General features: G+C 37.8%; 1 protein-coding gene across 3 annotated transcripts; it reads left to right on the top strand.

Moving 5' to 3' along the window:
- Positions 1–4,448: 4,448 nt before the first annotated feature.
- LOC114163335 (neuroblastoma-amplified sequence protein) lies at positions 4,449–16,979 on the top strand. 3 transcript variants are annotated; one of them, XM_028047583.2, is made up of 13 exons: positions 4,449–4,655; positions 4,741–4,789; positions 4,871–5,044; positions 5,145–5,346; positions 5,528–5,703; positions 6,862–7,864; positions 8,558–9,528; positions 11,185–11,273; positions 11,445–11,804; positions 12,148–12,711; positions 12,787–13,372; positions 13,547–13,812; positions 14,161–16,979. In XM_028047583.2, exons 1-13 carry the CDS (start codon positions 4,572–4,574, stop codon positions 16,753–16,755), a joined length of 7,119 nt encoding a protein of 2,372 aa, XP_027903384.1. In that variant the 5' UTR covers positions 4,449–4,571; the 3' UTR covers positions 16,756–16,979. The 3 variants fall into 3 exon arrangements, with proteins under 3 accessions (XP_027903384.1, XP_027903383.1, XP_027903385.1); XM_028047582.2 differs by having other exon boundaries at positions 12,148–13,372; XM_028047584.2 differs by lacking the exons at positions 4,449–4,655; positions 4,741–4,789 and having other exon boundaries at positions 4,879–5,044; positions 5,245–5,346; positions 12,148–13,372.
- The last annotated feature ends 274 nt before the right edge of the window (positions 16,980–17,253 follow it).

The following is a 17,253-nucleotide window of genomic DNA, read 5'->3' as shown; positions in this document are numbered from 1 at the left end:
TGACAAAAAAACCACAAAATTGGACAGGTGTTGAAAAATTAGATATGGGTATAAGGGTATTTTCCAAAGGTGTTTGTTTTCATATATTTTAGATACAAAAGTTATTTTTTATATACTATTGTATCTCTTTATAAAAGTTGTCAAATGGTGTCAACTAACTTTTTTTCAACAAAAAAAACACACACAAAACATACCAGACCCTCAACAAATTTTCTTCTCTCCTTCTCCCATCATCAACTCATATTTATCTCCATTCATAAACATAGAGGTGTCAATTTGGCCTGGCCCACAGGGCTTAGCCATGGCCCATGTGGGCTAGGGCTTAAAAAGCTCACATTGAAAAAAAAAACCCATAAAAAAGTCCACATGGTCAAAAACCCACAAAAGCCATGTGGGTCAAGACCAACCCATAAGTTTTCTACTTAAACACAAAAATTATATTATTTTTTAAAATATATTATTAAACTTTTCGACAACTTAGACGTGTTCAACGACCCGGATTGGCCGAGCGGGCCCAACAACTTGGACGTGCCCAATGATCCAGACGGACCCAATGACCTAGACGGGCTTGACGACCCAAACGGACCTGACGATCCAGAAGGACACGATGACCCGGATGGACCCGACAACTCGGACGGGCCCGATGATCAAAACGAACTCAATGACCAGTACGAGTCCGACGACCTGAATAGGACCAAGACCCGAATGGGCCCCATGATCCGAATGAGCCCCACGACTCTAACAGTCTCGACAATACAAATGGATTCCACGACTCTAACGGTCCTGACGATATATACAGGCTCGACAACTCAGACGAGTCTGATGATCCAAACGGACCCGATGACCTGAAATGGTCCAACAACTCGGACGAGCCTAACGATCCAAACGTGCTTAACGACTCAAACGGTCCTAACAATACGAACGAGCTCGATGACCGAACTAGTCTAACGAGAATGACAACTTAGATGGATTGATGGACCAGTTTGGGTCGTCAAGTTCGTGAGGGTTGTCGGGCCCGTCTGGGTGGTTTGACCACTCTAGATTGTCCGGGTAGTTTGGCCCGTCCGAGTCTTTAGACCCATCCGAGTTGTCGGGCCCATCAAATTTTTCCGGGTTTATGGACCCATCCGGATCGTCGTACCTGTCTTGGTCATTGGGCCCGTCTAGGTCATCAGGCCTGTTTGGGTCTTCAAACCTGTCTGGGTGATCGGGCTTGCCCGACTCGTCGAGCTTGTCTGGGTCTTATGACTCATCCGGGTTGCTCGACTTAATCTTTGACTTTGGCTTAATGTAGTATTTTTAGGGGGCCTAACCCACCTTAGCCCTGACCCTAACCCATTGGAGAGGGGCTTTGGAGGCTGAGGCTTTTGTTTGGTCCCCTCATTTCGGGGCCCCCTAAAAGGGGCTTAATGAAGAGGGGGTCAGGGTTGGCCCATGGGCTAAGGGCCAAATTGACACCTCTGCATACACACAACTTCTCGAAGTGGGCACAACAGACTGCCTTCCATCTTTAATTTTTTCTTCCTTCCCAATTCTTATTCCACATGCTTTTCCTTTTTCATTTTTGAACCAACACACAACAACCACAAAAAATTCCAAACATCATAACTTCATCACACAAAGAGAAGGCGTCTCTTCTTCCTCGCTCAACCTCATTGGTTTTGTCTCTAAGTTGAGTCATCGTCGGTGAGGGTTGTCATACCCAACCTCTATAAACCCTTGGTTGGGCCTCCTTCGCATCGACTCACCCTCAACCACTAGTTTCAACTCGTCCCCATTTCAAAAATTGGCGAGTTTCGTCCAATGACAATGTCAACGGCGGGAGCTCCATTATGGTTGCCACGAGCTTCTGGTCAACTTCTTCTCACCTTTAACGAGTTTCTCGCACTTGCATGAACCCTACATTTTTTGGTTTCATCGTCGGACTAGGTCATCCCTGGTAAGGATTGTCGCGTAACCCCCCTCCCCGAAATTATGCATTGTCGAACCTTACGCCACTACTGCCATCTTCGTCGAAGCCTCCCAAAATTGCGGTGCTTCCCTAGAATCTCCTTCCTAGTGGTTTTGTCTCTAAGTTGAGTCATCGTCGGTGAGGGTTGTCATACCCAACCTCTATAAACCCTTGGTTGGGCCTCCTTCGCATCGACTCACCCTCAACCACTAGTTTCAACTCGTCCCCATTTCAAAAATTGGCGTTCGTCCAATGACAATGTCAACGGCGGGAGCTCCATTATGGTTGCCACGAGCTTCTGGTCAACTTCTTCTCACCTTTAACGAGTTTCTCGCACTTGCATGAACCCTACATTTTTTGGTTTCATCGTCGGACTAGGTCATCCCTGGTAAGGATTGTCGCGTAACCCCCCTCCCCGAAATTATGCATTGTCGAACCTTACGCCACTACTGCCATCTTCGTCGAAGCCTCCCAAAATTGCGGTGCTTCCCTAGAATCTCCTTCGCGCAACCACCCGAGCATGCTACTGTTTTTTCCAACTGACTCTTGGAGCTCGCTCCCATTTTCAATAAGGCCATTGTTTATTCTTTATTCTTTTTTGATTTTCTAATTTTGTTTCTTTTCTTTATTCTTTTTATTTTTTCAATAGAAAAAAGGGTTAAATATGTTTTTGATCCCTCAAGTTTTAGTGAAATTTGAAATTAGTCATTCTTCAAAACTTTCAACCAATTTAGTCCTTTATCTTTAAAAATACATGAATTTAGTCCTTTTAACCAAATTTTGTTAAGTTTATCTGACGTTTCAAGCGCATGTCATGATAGTATTTGCATTGTTTACACCGTTTGACACATTTTCGCTTTAATGCTAACTCAAATATTATCATAAAATGCATTTAAAATGTCAAATAAACTTAAAAAAATTTGGTAAGAGGGATTAAATCCACACATTTCTAAAGATGAAGGACTAAATTGATATAAAGTTTCGAAGAGGAACTATTTCCAAAATTCACTAAGACTTGAGGGACCAAAAACATATTTAACCAAAAAAAAAATATTGAGTAACATAAATAAAAAAGAGTTAAGATACATCACGTCCAATCTCGTGATTAGGAAGTTAGTTACTCCTATACTTTCTAAACATTAGAAAATGATAACAATGAGCCTTTAGAATGAGTTAGGTCCAACAAGCCAGTTTGCTAGCTCGCCCCAAAAAGTCGGGTTGAGATAGAAATTTGAACTCACAAACCCGATCTAGCTTGACTTGCCAAATCGTTAACCCATTAGGTCAGTCCACAACCCTTTTCGAGTTTAAAAATAATGTAGTGTTGTTGTTGTATTGCATAGAAGGGAGCCATCTTATTTCATTTTCATCTTTCACTCAGATCATGACTCTCGTCTTATCTCCTCCTCTCTCGGACTCTCGTTTCACTAATACTCACTACCAAAACTTCCAATTCCTTCCCATTACCACGACTCCATCTTGTTGACGAGTCAAATGCTAGCCTTCACCACAAGTCAGACTCGAGCTAAGAGCACCGTCGCAAATGCGAGTCATCGTTAGTAGTCAGATGCGAGCCACCGCTAAAAGTCAAACGCGACACAAGCGAGGGATAACAGTGACCACCATGAACAAGTTCGCTTATTAAACCTTATATTTCGCGATCTTTCCCTCATTTGAAGCATTTTGCCATTTGTGATCTTGCCCTATTGGGGAGTGTTTTGCCTTAATTTATGTTAAGGCAATTCTAGATTGTGTAGTCATTTGGGATTTGTTGATTTTGCTATGATTTTTCCCTAATTTCCAATTTTAGTCTTTAATAAATAACTATTTTTTGAATTAAACATTTATTTTATTATTTTTATATTTTAATTAACCGTTTTGTTAGATTTAACTATTTTTATTTATTTATAATTATTATTTTTTAAAATAAATAAGTATATTTAATATAAAAATTACCTACAAAATAAATAAATAAAAATTATAATAAAATTTTAAAAAATATTTATATTTACTTTTAATATTAAAAAAATAACACACATACGCATTTTTATATGAAAAGTAATTGTTAGTAGATAAATATTATAAAAGGATCTTAATATGTTGATTCATTAATCATTAACACTCAATAAAAATATATTGTGTGTTAACAAAACACTAATTTAGCTCAACATGATTAAAATAGATTCCTAAGTGCACACAACACAACACATGGGATTCTTTTAGTCCAAAGGTGAATGGTAATCGTGTTTGGCTTTGGTTAATGGTTTTTTACCTTATCACCATTAATTACTTATTTATTCAATCGACATGCTCAGATGAGGATAACGAAAAATTGTATTCTGAAATTATATAATTCATGCATTTTTTTTATTTTATATTTTTAAAAAAATTGTATTTTAGGGGGGGTGCAGGTTCAAATTACAGGAAGAAATGGGCTTAGATGGGATCTGCAGAGCGGTGGCCCAATACGCATACCCGTACAAAAAATGACGATGATCGAGAAATGGGAATGAACGGAAACGGAAGACGGAAGTCAGCTATCTCCGGCTTTGTTACTCGAATGCGGTGCAGTTTTTGAGGTGCGGGGTTTTGGAGAAGACACAGGAACAACGGTTTCCACATGGAGGTGGTGCTCTACGAGACGCGACATCACGCTTCCAATTACCCTCATCAACACCAAGACCGTCTCCATCTCCAACAACAGGTCACACTCTTCTTCCTCTTTTCTTTCTTCTCTTCATATTCGCACTCTAATTCCGTCGCTTCCGTTCACCATTCTTCCATTTCAGGCAAACGAAAGCACCAAGGCTACCTTCTTCTCCTTGCTTTCTTCTCGAGGTAACTCTCGCCTTCTGTTTGACTTCGTTCAATCCTGATCAACGCTTGTTGTTTGGATCCAACTAATGTTTCTTCCTGAAGGTGTGAGCCAACTCAAGGATAAATGGACCGAATACAAGCAACCGAAGAGACTCAGAAGATTGGTGTCGCTGTTCGTTTCCGCCACAGCCAAACACGTCGCAGTTGCCGCGGGAAATCGGATAACGATTCTTAGTAAAGAGGACGACTATCAAAATCCATGCGCCATTTTCACCAGTGAGATTTATTTATTTGTTTATTTAATTTCTGTCTGAAATTTGTTTTGTACTGGATAGTTGAAACGCAATTAGATTCTGATAAGCAATTGGTTCGTTAGGTCCTAGTCTTGGTACGTTTAGTTTAGGAACTTGGTCTGAAGATGAAGAAGTTCTTGGAGTTGCTGACGACTCTGATACACTCTATTTTATCAAATTCAGCGGCGTAGTTGTCGCAGAAATCTCGAAGAAAAATCTGAAAGTCTCTTCTCCAATTATTTCCCTATTTTCTGATGTGGATTTGGATACAAGCGAGTCTTACTTGTAAGTTTCTTTTCTTTTTCTGTGTTTTTATATACCATTCAAGGAATGGGAAACGTGATTATTTTGTTGCCGATCTCGAAAGTATGGCCGTTCTGTAATTGTTTCAAAACAATTTTTATTGAGAACTACTTGGCGTAGGAGATGGAATGTCAGTTTGAAATGTTGCACTTTTGAGGTGCAGGTTCTCTGTTGTTACGTCAGATGGTTTGGTTCAGCAAATTGAGATCAGCCGTGGCCAGATTGGCTCTACCTTTCCCAATTACATTTCTAATCACACGATTCATATCTGCAACAATATTTTCTGCTTTGACCACCATAGTGAGCTTAACCTTTTTGTGGCTGTTCATAAGAACTCTGGTATGTATGTTTTTGGTTGATTATTTTCTCAATTATTCTCTATGTTATGTAAGTGTGGGTTCTGAATTTAGGCAGTGAATTATTATATTATAGACAAATCAATGTAGGCTCTCTTTTACTTCTGACTGCTGATCTGATATACTGGAAGAAACTTCGCTTTCTACATGCTGAAAGATTATGCAGGAAATGTGGATGGGTTTTGGATATTTGCTTTTGTTGGTGTCATGGGTTAACCTTTCACCTGATCAGTTTCAGCCAATTTTACAAGGGCAAACAAAGCAATAAATGGAGTATCTTAATAAATATTTTCAATAGCGAAAGAAATCTTGTTTTCATTATGAACCTTTACCTCTTCTGCTGTATAAAAAGGACTTTTCTTTATAATCTGAGAAATTGGCTGTTAGTTTAAATGATTATAGTAAATCCACAAAAAAGTCTTGGTGGGTTGTCATCTACTAGAAGGTTTTGACCATATTAACGAACAATTAAAGTTTTTACATGTTTAATGCCCTATTAAAAGTATCTAATTAAGGGTCTAAAGATGAGAATGTTGGGTTTTAAAAGTGAACCTACTAGGAAAGATAGGATTAGAAGTGATCGTATTAGACACTAAAATCTTGCCTTCGTTGGTTTAGGAACTGTGAAGAGACTAATAGAAGCCCAAGTTATTTGGAGGTTAGCCCTATCACTAGAGCCAGAGGAAGACCAAGAAAAACTACATCAAAACTATTAAGAAGGATTTAGAGTTAGAGGTCTATGGTCTCTATGGACATGATTCACAGTAGAACATTCTGGCATTGTTTGATCCATGTAGTTGACCCACCTAATAGGATTTTGTCACTGTTGTTTAATTTTGGGAAGAGATTTCACTGATTTCAAGCCTTATACACATGGAAAACTATATTTTTTATTTGGATAATGGAAATGAGTAATTCCATTAATGAACTTATATTGTGTGCTTGATTCAAATTTCAAAAACATATTTTATCATCTGCACCTGCATTTCTTCCATTATATTCTCTAACAAAATTTCGTCTTTTATTAATCAAGTATTCTTGGAATATGGAGAATAGAGTGTAGAGTTTCTACAAGTCATTAATATCTATTAAATATTATCTGTCCAAGTTCTTCACTGATTACTTATGTATTTATCTTCAGGATCTAGCCATCTTTCTTTGTTGCGGAGGAATTCAAGTACAGAACTGGAGCAGTTGTTCTCTTTGCAATTTGAGGGGTTATATTTAAAGCCAAAAGATTACAGAGGTCTACTGACATATGCAAAGGTGCTAATCTCACCACAGGCTTCATTCGTTGCTACTCTGGATTTGACAGGGTGCTTGCATATTTTTAAGCTGGACAAAGAAGGCCTCACACTCTCCCGGTTTGTCTTGGGAGAGAGAGATGGTTCAGCAATGTCTGGTGATTTATCGAATGGAGTGAACAAATCTTGTGTGGATTTTATGGATTTTACTTGGTGGTGTGACCATATCCTTGCCATTGTAAACAGGAGTGGTGTGGTTATGTTGATTGACATCCTTAATGGTTCTACAGTTCCAGCAGAGGATCATGCATATTTTTTACCTGTTTTGGAAAGAGCACTGAAATATAAGGGCTGTGTTTTTCTTTTAGCAAGTCAATCATTGAAAGAAGGAGGTGATGCTTCGCATGATGGGTCAACGGAAGAGTTGCATCAGACAGATTGGATAATTACCGATAGGCTTAATCAATTTCATCTTTCTAGATTGTTCTGGCACCTTGTTTCATTTACTGAGAAGTCTGTCCCTGAAATGTATAGTATACTGATTAACAAGAAAAAATATCAGGCTGCTCTGGATTTTGCTGATAGTCATGGATTGGATAAAGAAAAAGTTCTGAAGTCACAGTGGTTGAATTCTAGCCATGGAGTAAATGAAATAAAGAACATTTTATCGAATATCAAGGATAAAAATTTTGTACTTTCTGAATGTGTTGATAGAATTGGAGTGACAGAAGATGCTGTGAAGGCTTTGCTAGATTATGGTCTACGCATCACTGACCATCATAAATTCTCAGTAGTAGATGATGATAATTCTAGTAAAGTATGGAATCTTCGCCTTGCCAGACTTAAAATCTTACAATTTAGAGACAGGCTGGAAACATACCTTGGAATAAACATGGGCAGGCAAGTTACAGATGTCTATTTTGTTAACATGAACTATATTTTTTATGCTTTTGTTAAATCTCAAAGTTTTGTCTACATGTTTTTCTTTTTATATTTTTTAATAAAATTGAAATATCATTAAGTTAGCACAGTGGATAGGAAAATTTACCGATAAAAAAAAGTGGAGGATAGGGAAATGAGAATCCTCTTTAACAGAAAGTAAACATGAATTAGGCATAGTTGTCGAATACCTCAGCATATATGCTCGTGGGAGGAATATTGAATAAATGTTAATTTGGTTAAATTCATTACCATCTATTTTCTCAGTTTGTTTACAGTACACTGGTAAACACACACACCTATAAAAGAAAACCAGTCTTTAAGCTGAAATTGTTTATTTTTTTAATGTTTTCTTAAATCTTAATGTTAAGTTCCTTAAGATCAACTTCCAGGCTGTGATTGCAACAATTAAAAACTTTAACGTGCTTTGATCTGTTTATTTCCTTTTGTTGACAATGTTGCAAATACCCATTTCCTTGAATCATATCACGTTAACTAAACTTTAAGAGCTATGTATATATACATAATTCCAAAATATGATCATATTATTGATTTTTAGAATGAATGACTGATAGGATATTTGATCATTTGCGATTGTTCAATAATTCTAATGGTTTCCACTGACTCAAAGTTCATTGACACAGTTTTCTGCAGGTTTTCTGTGCAGGAATATAGCAAATTCCGCATTATGCCTATTAATGAGGCTGCCATATCACTTGCTGAGAGTGGAAAAATTGGAGCACTAAACTTGCTCTTCAAGCGTCATCCATATTCTTTGTCTCTATTTATGTTGGAAATTTTAGCTGCCATCCCAGAAACTGTTCCGGTACAAATGTATGGGCAGCTTCTTCCTGGGAGATCTCCCCCGTCTGGTTTTGCCGTGAGGCAAGATGATTGGGTTGAATGTGAGAAGATGGTTCACTTCATTAATGCATCAGTTAAAAACCATGACATTCTAATACAAGTCAAAACTGAACCTTTTGTTAAGCATTTCCATGGATTTCCTTGGCCATCAATTGATGAGCTCTCAAACTGGTATACGAATAGAGCTAGAGCAATGGATGATTTTAGTGGACAGCTGGATAATTGCCTCAGCCTGCTTGAATTTGCTCTTCGCAAAGGCCTATCTGAATTACAATCGTTCCATCAGGATGTGTTATACTTGAATCAAATTGTTTACTCCAATGATGATGATAGTGAAATGGGCTTCAGCATGAATCTTGCCAAGTGGGTAGAATTGTCAGACTATGAAAAATTTAAATTTTTGCTTAAGGGAGTGAAAGAGGAAAATGTAACCGAAAGGTTACACAGTAGAGCCATTCCATTTCTGCGTGAAAAGTTTCACAAGGTATCCTTACTCGGAGATGTCATTGTTTCTGATTGTACAAATCGAAATATGGAGGAATCATTTTTAGTCAGATGGTTGAAGGACACTTCTGAAGAGAATAAATTGGATATATGCTTGGTGGTAATTGAAGAAGGGTGCAGAAACTTCCAAAGTAATGACTATTTCAAAACTGAGGCTGAAGCTGTTGATTGTGCTTTGCAATGCATATACTTGTCTACAGTTACAGATAAGTGGAGTATTATGGCTGCTATACTATCTAAAGTTTCTCAACTACATGGTGAGTTTTGCTTCAGGTCTATTCTAATTCCTTAATAACATTCAGATGTAATTTTAACAATTTCTTCATGGTTGATTTATTGCTCATCAATTTTTCCTCGGGTTTCATTACAACTGAAGGAAAAAAGTGAAAAGAGTACAAGTACCCATTAAATTGTACCTTTTAGGAAGTAGACCTTTAACTTTTAATTGATCCTTAAATCATATGTTTCGTTCCAGTAGTTAATTCTTTTTTTTTAACTCAGAGTTAAATGGCTGACATTGGAATGATCCTGCTCATTGTTTTATGTTAAATCTTGTGCATGCTTATTTTTAAACATTTTCCCATACTTTTTATGTTTATTAAACTGAAAGTAAATCCCTGTATTATTTTGTCACATTAATTTTCACAAACAAAATGAGACCCTGATAGTAATCAGACCCAAACATCTGATAGACCCTGCTGTATTTACAACCCACCAGGAAGGCCGCTATACTATCTCAAATATTAGGCTATTGTAATGGCCTTTGGGCCTTAATTCTCCTAGTTTGCCTTTCTCTAGAGGGTGCTTCAGTAGTCCAAATCCGTGGAACCAGCCTTACTGCTCGAGGAGTATAGGCATGAGGAAAATACAACATTATTGCATTTTTTTTCTAGTTTCAACCTAGTTCTTGGCACAGCTGGCAGTTCTGCTTGTCAATGTGGTGCTTTCATTGCATCTATATGCTTACCTAAGAACACAGCAAAAGACATGGAAGAAGTGTTCCAAACCTTCATTCATAGGCTTTCCCTGCTCCAAACACAACTAGACAACATCCAACAACTCAATGATAGCTGCCACACTTGTCTGCAATAGTCCATTGAATCCCACCATGAAACTTTCCAAACCTGCTTCAGTGAGCTCTGTGACCAACTCAACTCACAAGCAACTACTACCACATCTACATCCTAGACTACTGCCACTATGGGCTTGTTTTCCACACCACTTTCATATTTAAGGTCATATTTGCCTCCTCATCTCTTGAAAAGAATTTTTTTTTCTGCTCTCCAAACTGCCACTTCCACTCTTTACATCAATCTCTTGAATATTAGAGCTGGAAGAAAATGTCTTGTAATGAATCTAGTTTTCTGTGCCTATCTTCCTTCAATACTTCAAATGCGCATGGTATATTTTTCAGACTACTAGTATCAAAAGAAAAAATAACCCAAAAATCTTCAAATGGCTGTAGCTTTCCATGCTAATCTTCCTCTAAACTTTTGGAAATTTACATCCTTTGTCTTGTTAGTCCTGTGTGTAACAAATTTGTGTCAGTTTCTTTGTGTTAGATCCTGGAATACAAAATTTTGCTATGTGCTTCTTGCCTAATCATTTTCTTTCACTGTATTCTCTCCAGTGCTGAAAAGGGCTTTTCTTGTTTTAGTCATTCAGTGTGGATGAGAGTTCTGCTTGCAATTCTGTTATCCAATGTTGTTTTGCTTCCTGTGTTGTATATTTGATTGACATATACCTGAGTTGTTGAGGTGAGGTGTGCACATAATTTTAATCCCAAAACTAACCAATGGCACATGCTGCAAATCAATGTGTGCCTGCATGTGTTGTTGTGAATTGGTGTAGATTTCATGTGGCTAATTCAGTTGCATTAGTTCTAATCGGTTTATGAGTACATTATTGAACAGATGGTGCATTTCAAGTAGAGGACCTTGAGAGAAGACTTAAAACTGCTGAAGGTCACATTGAAGCAGGGAGGCTTTTGGCATTTTACCAGGTTGGTATTTTGACCTCTATACCCAACCAAATTTGTGTAACCAATGTGTGTATCACTATTGCTTGAATTGCACAATTTCTGTTTCCACTATTTTGTAGAATGATTCTACAATTCATGTTATTGTTTTGTAGCTATGTTGTATTTACTTTGTTGTTTTATGGATCTATACAGGTCCCAAAGCCATTAAACTTTTTCCTAGGTGCTCAGTTGGATGAAAAGGGTGTAAAACAGATTATACGTCTTATTCTTTCTAAATTTATTCGTCGTCAGCCAAGCCGGTCCGATAGTGAATGGGCCAGCATGTGGCGTGATATGCAATACTTGAGGGAAAAGGCATTTCCTTTCCTGGACCCAGAGTATATTTTGACTGAATTTTGCAGAGGACTGCTCAAAGCTGGGAAGTTTTCTCTTGCAAGAAATTACTTGAAGGGTACAAGTTCAGTTGCTTTGGCTTCTGAGAAGGCTGAAAACCTTGTCATTCAAGCAGCTAGGGAGTACTTCTTCTCAGCTTCAAGCCTTTCTTGCTCTGAAGTAAGATTACCTTTAACAGCTTATTATCTGTAACATCTAATGCTTAAAATCTTTGTTAGCCTTTCTCACGATAATCCATCATGTTATCACAACCATGCTCAGATGTAAGAACTATTGGGCAAAGTATTCTGTTTTACTTTTTGTAGATTTTTCAGTTTTTACCTACTTTGCAATAGTGATTGAAATCACAGTTTAATATACATTATGCTTTTGTTAACTGTCTACTAAATCACTTCAAAACACCATTTTTTCTTCTTGATAGTCTTCTATAAGCAGCTATGTTTATGCTAGCCCATCCTCAACTACATGAATTGATTAATTATGTTGCTACAATTTATTCCAGATCTGGAAGGCCAGAGAATGTCTTAATCTATATCCAAGTAGTGGAAATGTAAAGGCAGAGGCAGATATTATTGATGCACTTACTGCTAAACTTCCAAACCTTGGAGTGAATATTCTGCCCATGCAATTCAGGCAAATAAAAGATCCTATGGAAATTATAAAAATGGCAATCACAAATCAAAGTGGAGCATATTTTCATGTTGATGAACTTATTGAGGTTGCCAGACTTCTTGGCTTGAGGTCCGCTGATGACATATCAACTGTTGAGGAAGCTATTGCTCGAGAAGCTGCAGTTTCTGGTGATTTACAGCTGGCATTTGATCTTTGTCTTGGTTTGGCCAGAAAAGGACATGGTACCATATGGGATTTATGTGCTGCAATTGCAAGAGGCCCTGCCCTTGATAATATGGATGTGGATTCTCGAAAGCAGCTATTAGGGTTTGCTTTAAGCCACTGTGATGAGGAATCTATTGGTGAGCTTCTCCACGCATGGAAGGATCTAGATATGCAGGGCCAGTGTGAAATATTGATGACATCAACAGAGACAAATCCTTCCAAATTTTCAGTAAAAGGCTCATCTTTAAACTCCCTTCCAAATCAAAGTTTTCAAAATTTACTAGATGTTAATGGTTGTTTTCAGGAGTTTGATGGTATTGGTGCTGACAATCAAGATGTTCATCTTCAGAAAGCTAGAGACGTGCTTTCCATCGTTGCGAAAACCTTGGCTATTGGCGATCGAGTTGATTGGGCATCAATCTTGACTGAAAATGGGAAAGTTCTGTCTTTCGCTGCTTCACAGCTCCCTTGGTTGATTGAATTAAGTAAGAAAGGAGAGCATCAGAGGAAACTCAGTACTGGAAAACAATATCTAAATATCAGAACACAAGCTGTGGTAACCATTTTGTGCTGGTTGGCAAGAAATGGATTTGCCCCAAGAGACAATCTGATTGCCTCTCTAGCAGAATCAATTATGGAGCCACCAGTCACCGAAGAGGAAGATATAATGGGTTGCTCCTATCTTTTGAATCTTGTGGATGCCTTCAATGGGGTAGAAATTATAGAAGAACAACTCAAAATAAGAAAAGACTATCAAGAAATTTGTAGTATCATGAGTGTTGGGATGGCATACAGCTTACTACATAACTCTGGACTAAAGACTGACCCTTCTCAACGGAGGGAGCTATTGAAGAGAAGGTTTAGGGAAAAGCATGCATCACCCAGTTCTGGTGATTGTCCTTTTTGTTATTTGCTGTTAATTGTATATTTATCAGTAGTTGAATCTTTAGATTGCATTTTTTTTATACTTATTTATGTTTGCTGTTTCTTTCTCCCACTTTTTTTTTTCTTACATTTTTGCATCTGTAACTGACTAAGACAATGTGTTGAATATGTTTATTCAGACGATATGGATAAACTTGGCAAAGTACAATCCTCATTTTGGAGAGAGTGGAAATTGAAGTTAGAAGAACAAAAGCGTCTCACTGAACATTCCAGAGCACTAGAAAAAATAATTCCTGGGGTTGAGACAGAGCGCTTTTTGTCCAGGGATTCCATCTATATTGAGAATGTTGTTATCTCTCTCATTGAGTCAGTAAAGTTAGAAAGAAAGCACATTTTGAAGGACATTTTAAAACTGGTTGACACTTATGACTTGAACTGTACCGAGGTATGAGGATTTGCAGGAATGCATTGAAACATAAACTGTGAAGAAAATAATGTTGCTTATAATGAAATTATTTGTCTTATTGTTCCTTAGCCTATATATATTGTTGTAAAAGTTCTGTAATTGGCTTTGGTAATCTCTTGGTAAATTCAGTGTCAAGTAGTATTTGTATCAGTGTAAAGTAGGTATGAACTTGTAGTTTTGTCCATCAGTGGTTTCAATTGAAGGGGTGTTCGATTATGAAATTTTTTTCATCGAATCCTTAACTGCTTATCTTTTTAAGTCAATTAGTTCTTTGAATAAAATGTAATATAATCCACTGATGAAACCTATTTACTTTGTTTCTTTTAGGTGCTACTGCGTTACCTAAGTGCTGTCCTTGTTTCTGATACTTGGAGCAATGATGATATTACAGCTGAAGTTGCAGGTTATAAAGGGGAAATAATTGGTAATAGTGAGAAAACCATTGAAACCATCTCAACAATTGTATACCCTGCAATTGACGGGTGCAACAAACTACGCCTTGCTTATGTATATGGCTTGTTATCAGAGTGCTACTTGCAACAGGAAAATACCAAAGATTTATCGCCAGTGGTGCAGGTTGATCATGTAAATGCCAATATAAGCTTGGCACGATATTATAAGGTCCTCGAGCAAGAATGCAAAAATATATCCTTTGTCACTAACCTGAACTTCAAAAATATTGCTGGGCTACATGGTTTGTACTTTGAGTGCTTTAGTGATGAAGTTTATGCATGCATTGAGGAAAGTAGCTTGTCAGCTTTGTCAAAAATGGTACAGGCTCTTGTCAATATGTACGGAGACTCATTGCCTGATGGTTTCATGTCATGGCAGGATGTCTATAGGTATTACGTTGTAAGTTTGCTGAAAGATTTGGAGACTAAAGTTACTACTGATTCTAGCAATAGAACTCCTGAATATCTGCAAGGCTTTATAAACAAGCTTGAACAGAGTTATGATTTGTGCCAAGTGTATATTAGGCTTTTGAGCCGGCCTGATGCTTTGGGGATCATGAAGCAGTATTTCACCATAATCTTGCCTTTCTTCAGTTCATATGGACTCCTACCTGACAATTCAACATGGCAAGAGTGCCTTATTGTTCTTCTGAACTTTTGGATGAGGTTGACAGATGATATGAAGGAAATTGCATTGGAGAAAAGTTCAGGAGAAACTGGTTGCTTTGATCCGCAATGTTTAATGAATTGCCTGAAGGTTTTTATGAAATTGGTAATGGAAGATATCATCTCCCCTAGTCAGGGCTGGGGCAGCATATGTGGCTATGTCATTTGTGGCTTAAAAGGTGATTCTTCTGCAGAAATTTATAGTTTCTGCAGAGCTATGATTTTTTCTGGCTGTGGGTTTGGTGCTGTTGCAGAGGTTTTTACTGTTGCATCATCAGATTCTGGTTTAGCTTCTGATTGTGGCCAAGGTTCTCAGGATCTTCCTCATTTTTATTTGCATATTCTTGAAACTGTTTTGTCTGAATTGATCAGTGGATCCCATGAGAGCCAGAACCTGTATCATATATTGTCTTCTTTAAGCAAGCTAGAAGGTGACTTAAAGGTTATGCAATGTGTTAGACATGTAATTTGGGAAAGAATGGTCCAATTCTCTGACAATTTGCAGTTGCCAAGTTCGGTCAGAGTTTTTGTGCTAGAGCTAATGCAATTTATCTCGGGTAAAAATATTAGGGGTTTCTCTACAGAAATACTAGCCAATGTTCAACCATGGGAAGAATGGAATGAATTGATTTTTGCTAGTAGAAAGAGCGAGACTGATGTTGACAAGTCATTGCCAGATCACAAAGACTCTTCTAGTAGGGTTACAAATACTTTGATTGCTCTTAAATCATCTCAGCTTGCGGCCTCAATCTCTCCTAGCATAGAAATTACCCCTGATGATCTATTGAATGCAGACAAGGCCGTGTCTTGCTTTATGGGGTTGTGTGGAGAAGCTCGTGAAGATCTCCATTTTGATGCTCTTGTGGCTATTTTGGAAGAGTGGGATGGACTTTTCACTGCAGGGAAAAATGGAGAAACCATTGCTGAAGCAACCAAAGGAGGAAATGACTGGAACAATGATGATTGGGACGAGGGATGGGAAAGCCTTGAGGGAGTAGACAATCCTGAGAAAGAGAAGATAGAAGACTCTGTTTTTGTTCACCCTTTGCATGTGTGTTGGGCGGAGATTTTCAGAAAATTCATAAGCCTTTCAAGGTTTACTGATGTGCTTAGACTTATTGACCAATCATATTTAAAGCCTAATGCTTTGTTACTTGATGAAGATGATGCCTGCAGCTTAATCCAGATGGCATTTCCAATTGATTGCTTTCTGGCTTTGAAGATGTCACTGTTGCTGCCCTACAAAACATTACAGTTGCAGTCCCTGGGTGCAGTTGAGGATAGCACAAAACAAGGCATCCCTCAATCGAGGAGCAAGGACTACGAGTTATTAACTTTAATTTTATCCTCTGGATGTCTTTCTTCTATCATCACTGATTCTACCTATGGTACTCTGTTCTCTTATATCTGCTATTTGGTTGGAAACTTATCCAATCAATCTCAACAAGTTCTGGTGTCAGGTAGAGGAACTCACAACAATGAAGATCATGAGAATCAGTTGCTTCTTTTCACAAGGATCCTTTTCCCTAATTTCATTTCAGAACTTGTGAAGGCTGATCAACATATTCTAGCTGGATTTCTTGTCACAAAATTTATGCACGGTAATGAATCACTCAGTCTCATTAACATTGCCGGGGCCAGTCTTAAGAGGTATCTGGAGATGCAGCTGCAAATGCTACAGATCAGCGAGTTCCCGGTTGAGAAGACATGTAAAACATTGAAGAATACCGTTGGCCGTTTGAGAGGCAAACTTAGTAGTTTTATTCAATCCATATTGCCATTGGTTTCTGCTAGTGTTAGTTGATAACATTTTCAATTTGATTAGGGGGTAGCATTTGTATCAATTAAGATCCAGGGGTTTTTATTGACCTACTATTTACATATATTTCGATTTGTTTGAGATGAGTTACTTGGTCAAAGGAATGGTAGTTATAGATTTCAAATTTCATACATGTATATGTATATTCGGAGGTGGCGGAGAATTGTGTACTTGTGTATTGGTTAATAATTAACTGTCTTCCCAACTCAGACTTGTGCATCTGTTTGTCTACTAAACGAAGAGAAGAAGAAAAATCAGTTTATTTACTTTCGGCATCCAATAAATAATATGCGTTGGAGAAAAATGTTTCACTGTTCGAGGGAACCAGTGTTGCCCCTTAGGCTATCTCGCATTTTTCACTCATAAATTCTATGCTTGATATAAATTATACACAGTTACACACACTCAAGATAATTACCCTTTATGATATAATAACTAACAACATCAATTTGTAAATAATTAAATTAGTTTAGGATATAATAT

The sequence above is a fragment of the Vigna unguiculata genome, chromosome 9, assembly GCF_037176805.1.
Source record: "Vigna unguiculata cultivar grain cowpea cultivar isolate G323 ecotype 2 chromosome 9, ASM3717680v1, whole genome shotgun sequence".
Taxonomy (NCBI): domain Eukaryota; kingdom Viridiplantae; phylum Streptophyta; class Magnoliopsida; order Fabales; family Fabaceae; genus Vigna; species Vigna unguiculata.
This window is presented reverse-complemented; position numbering and strand designations above follow the sequence as displayed.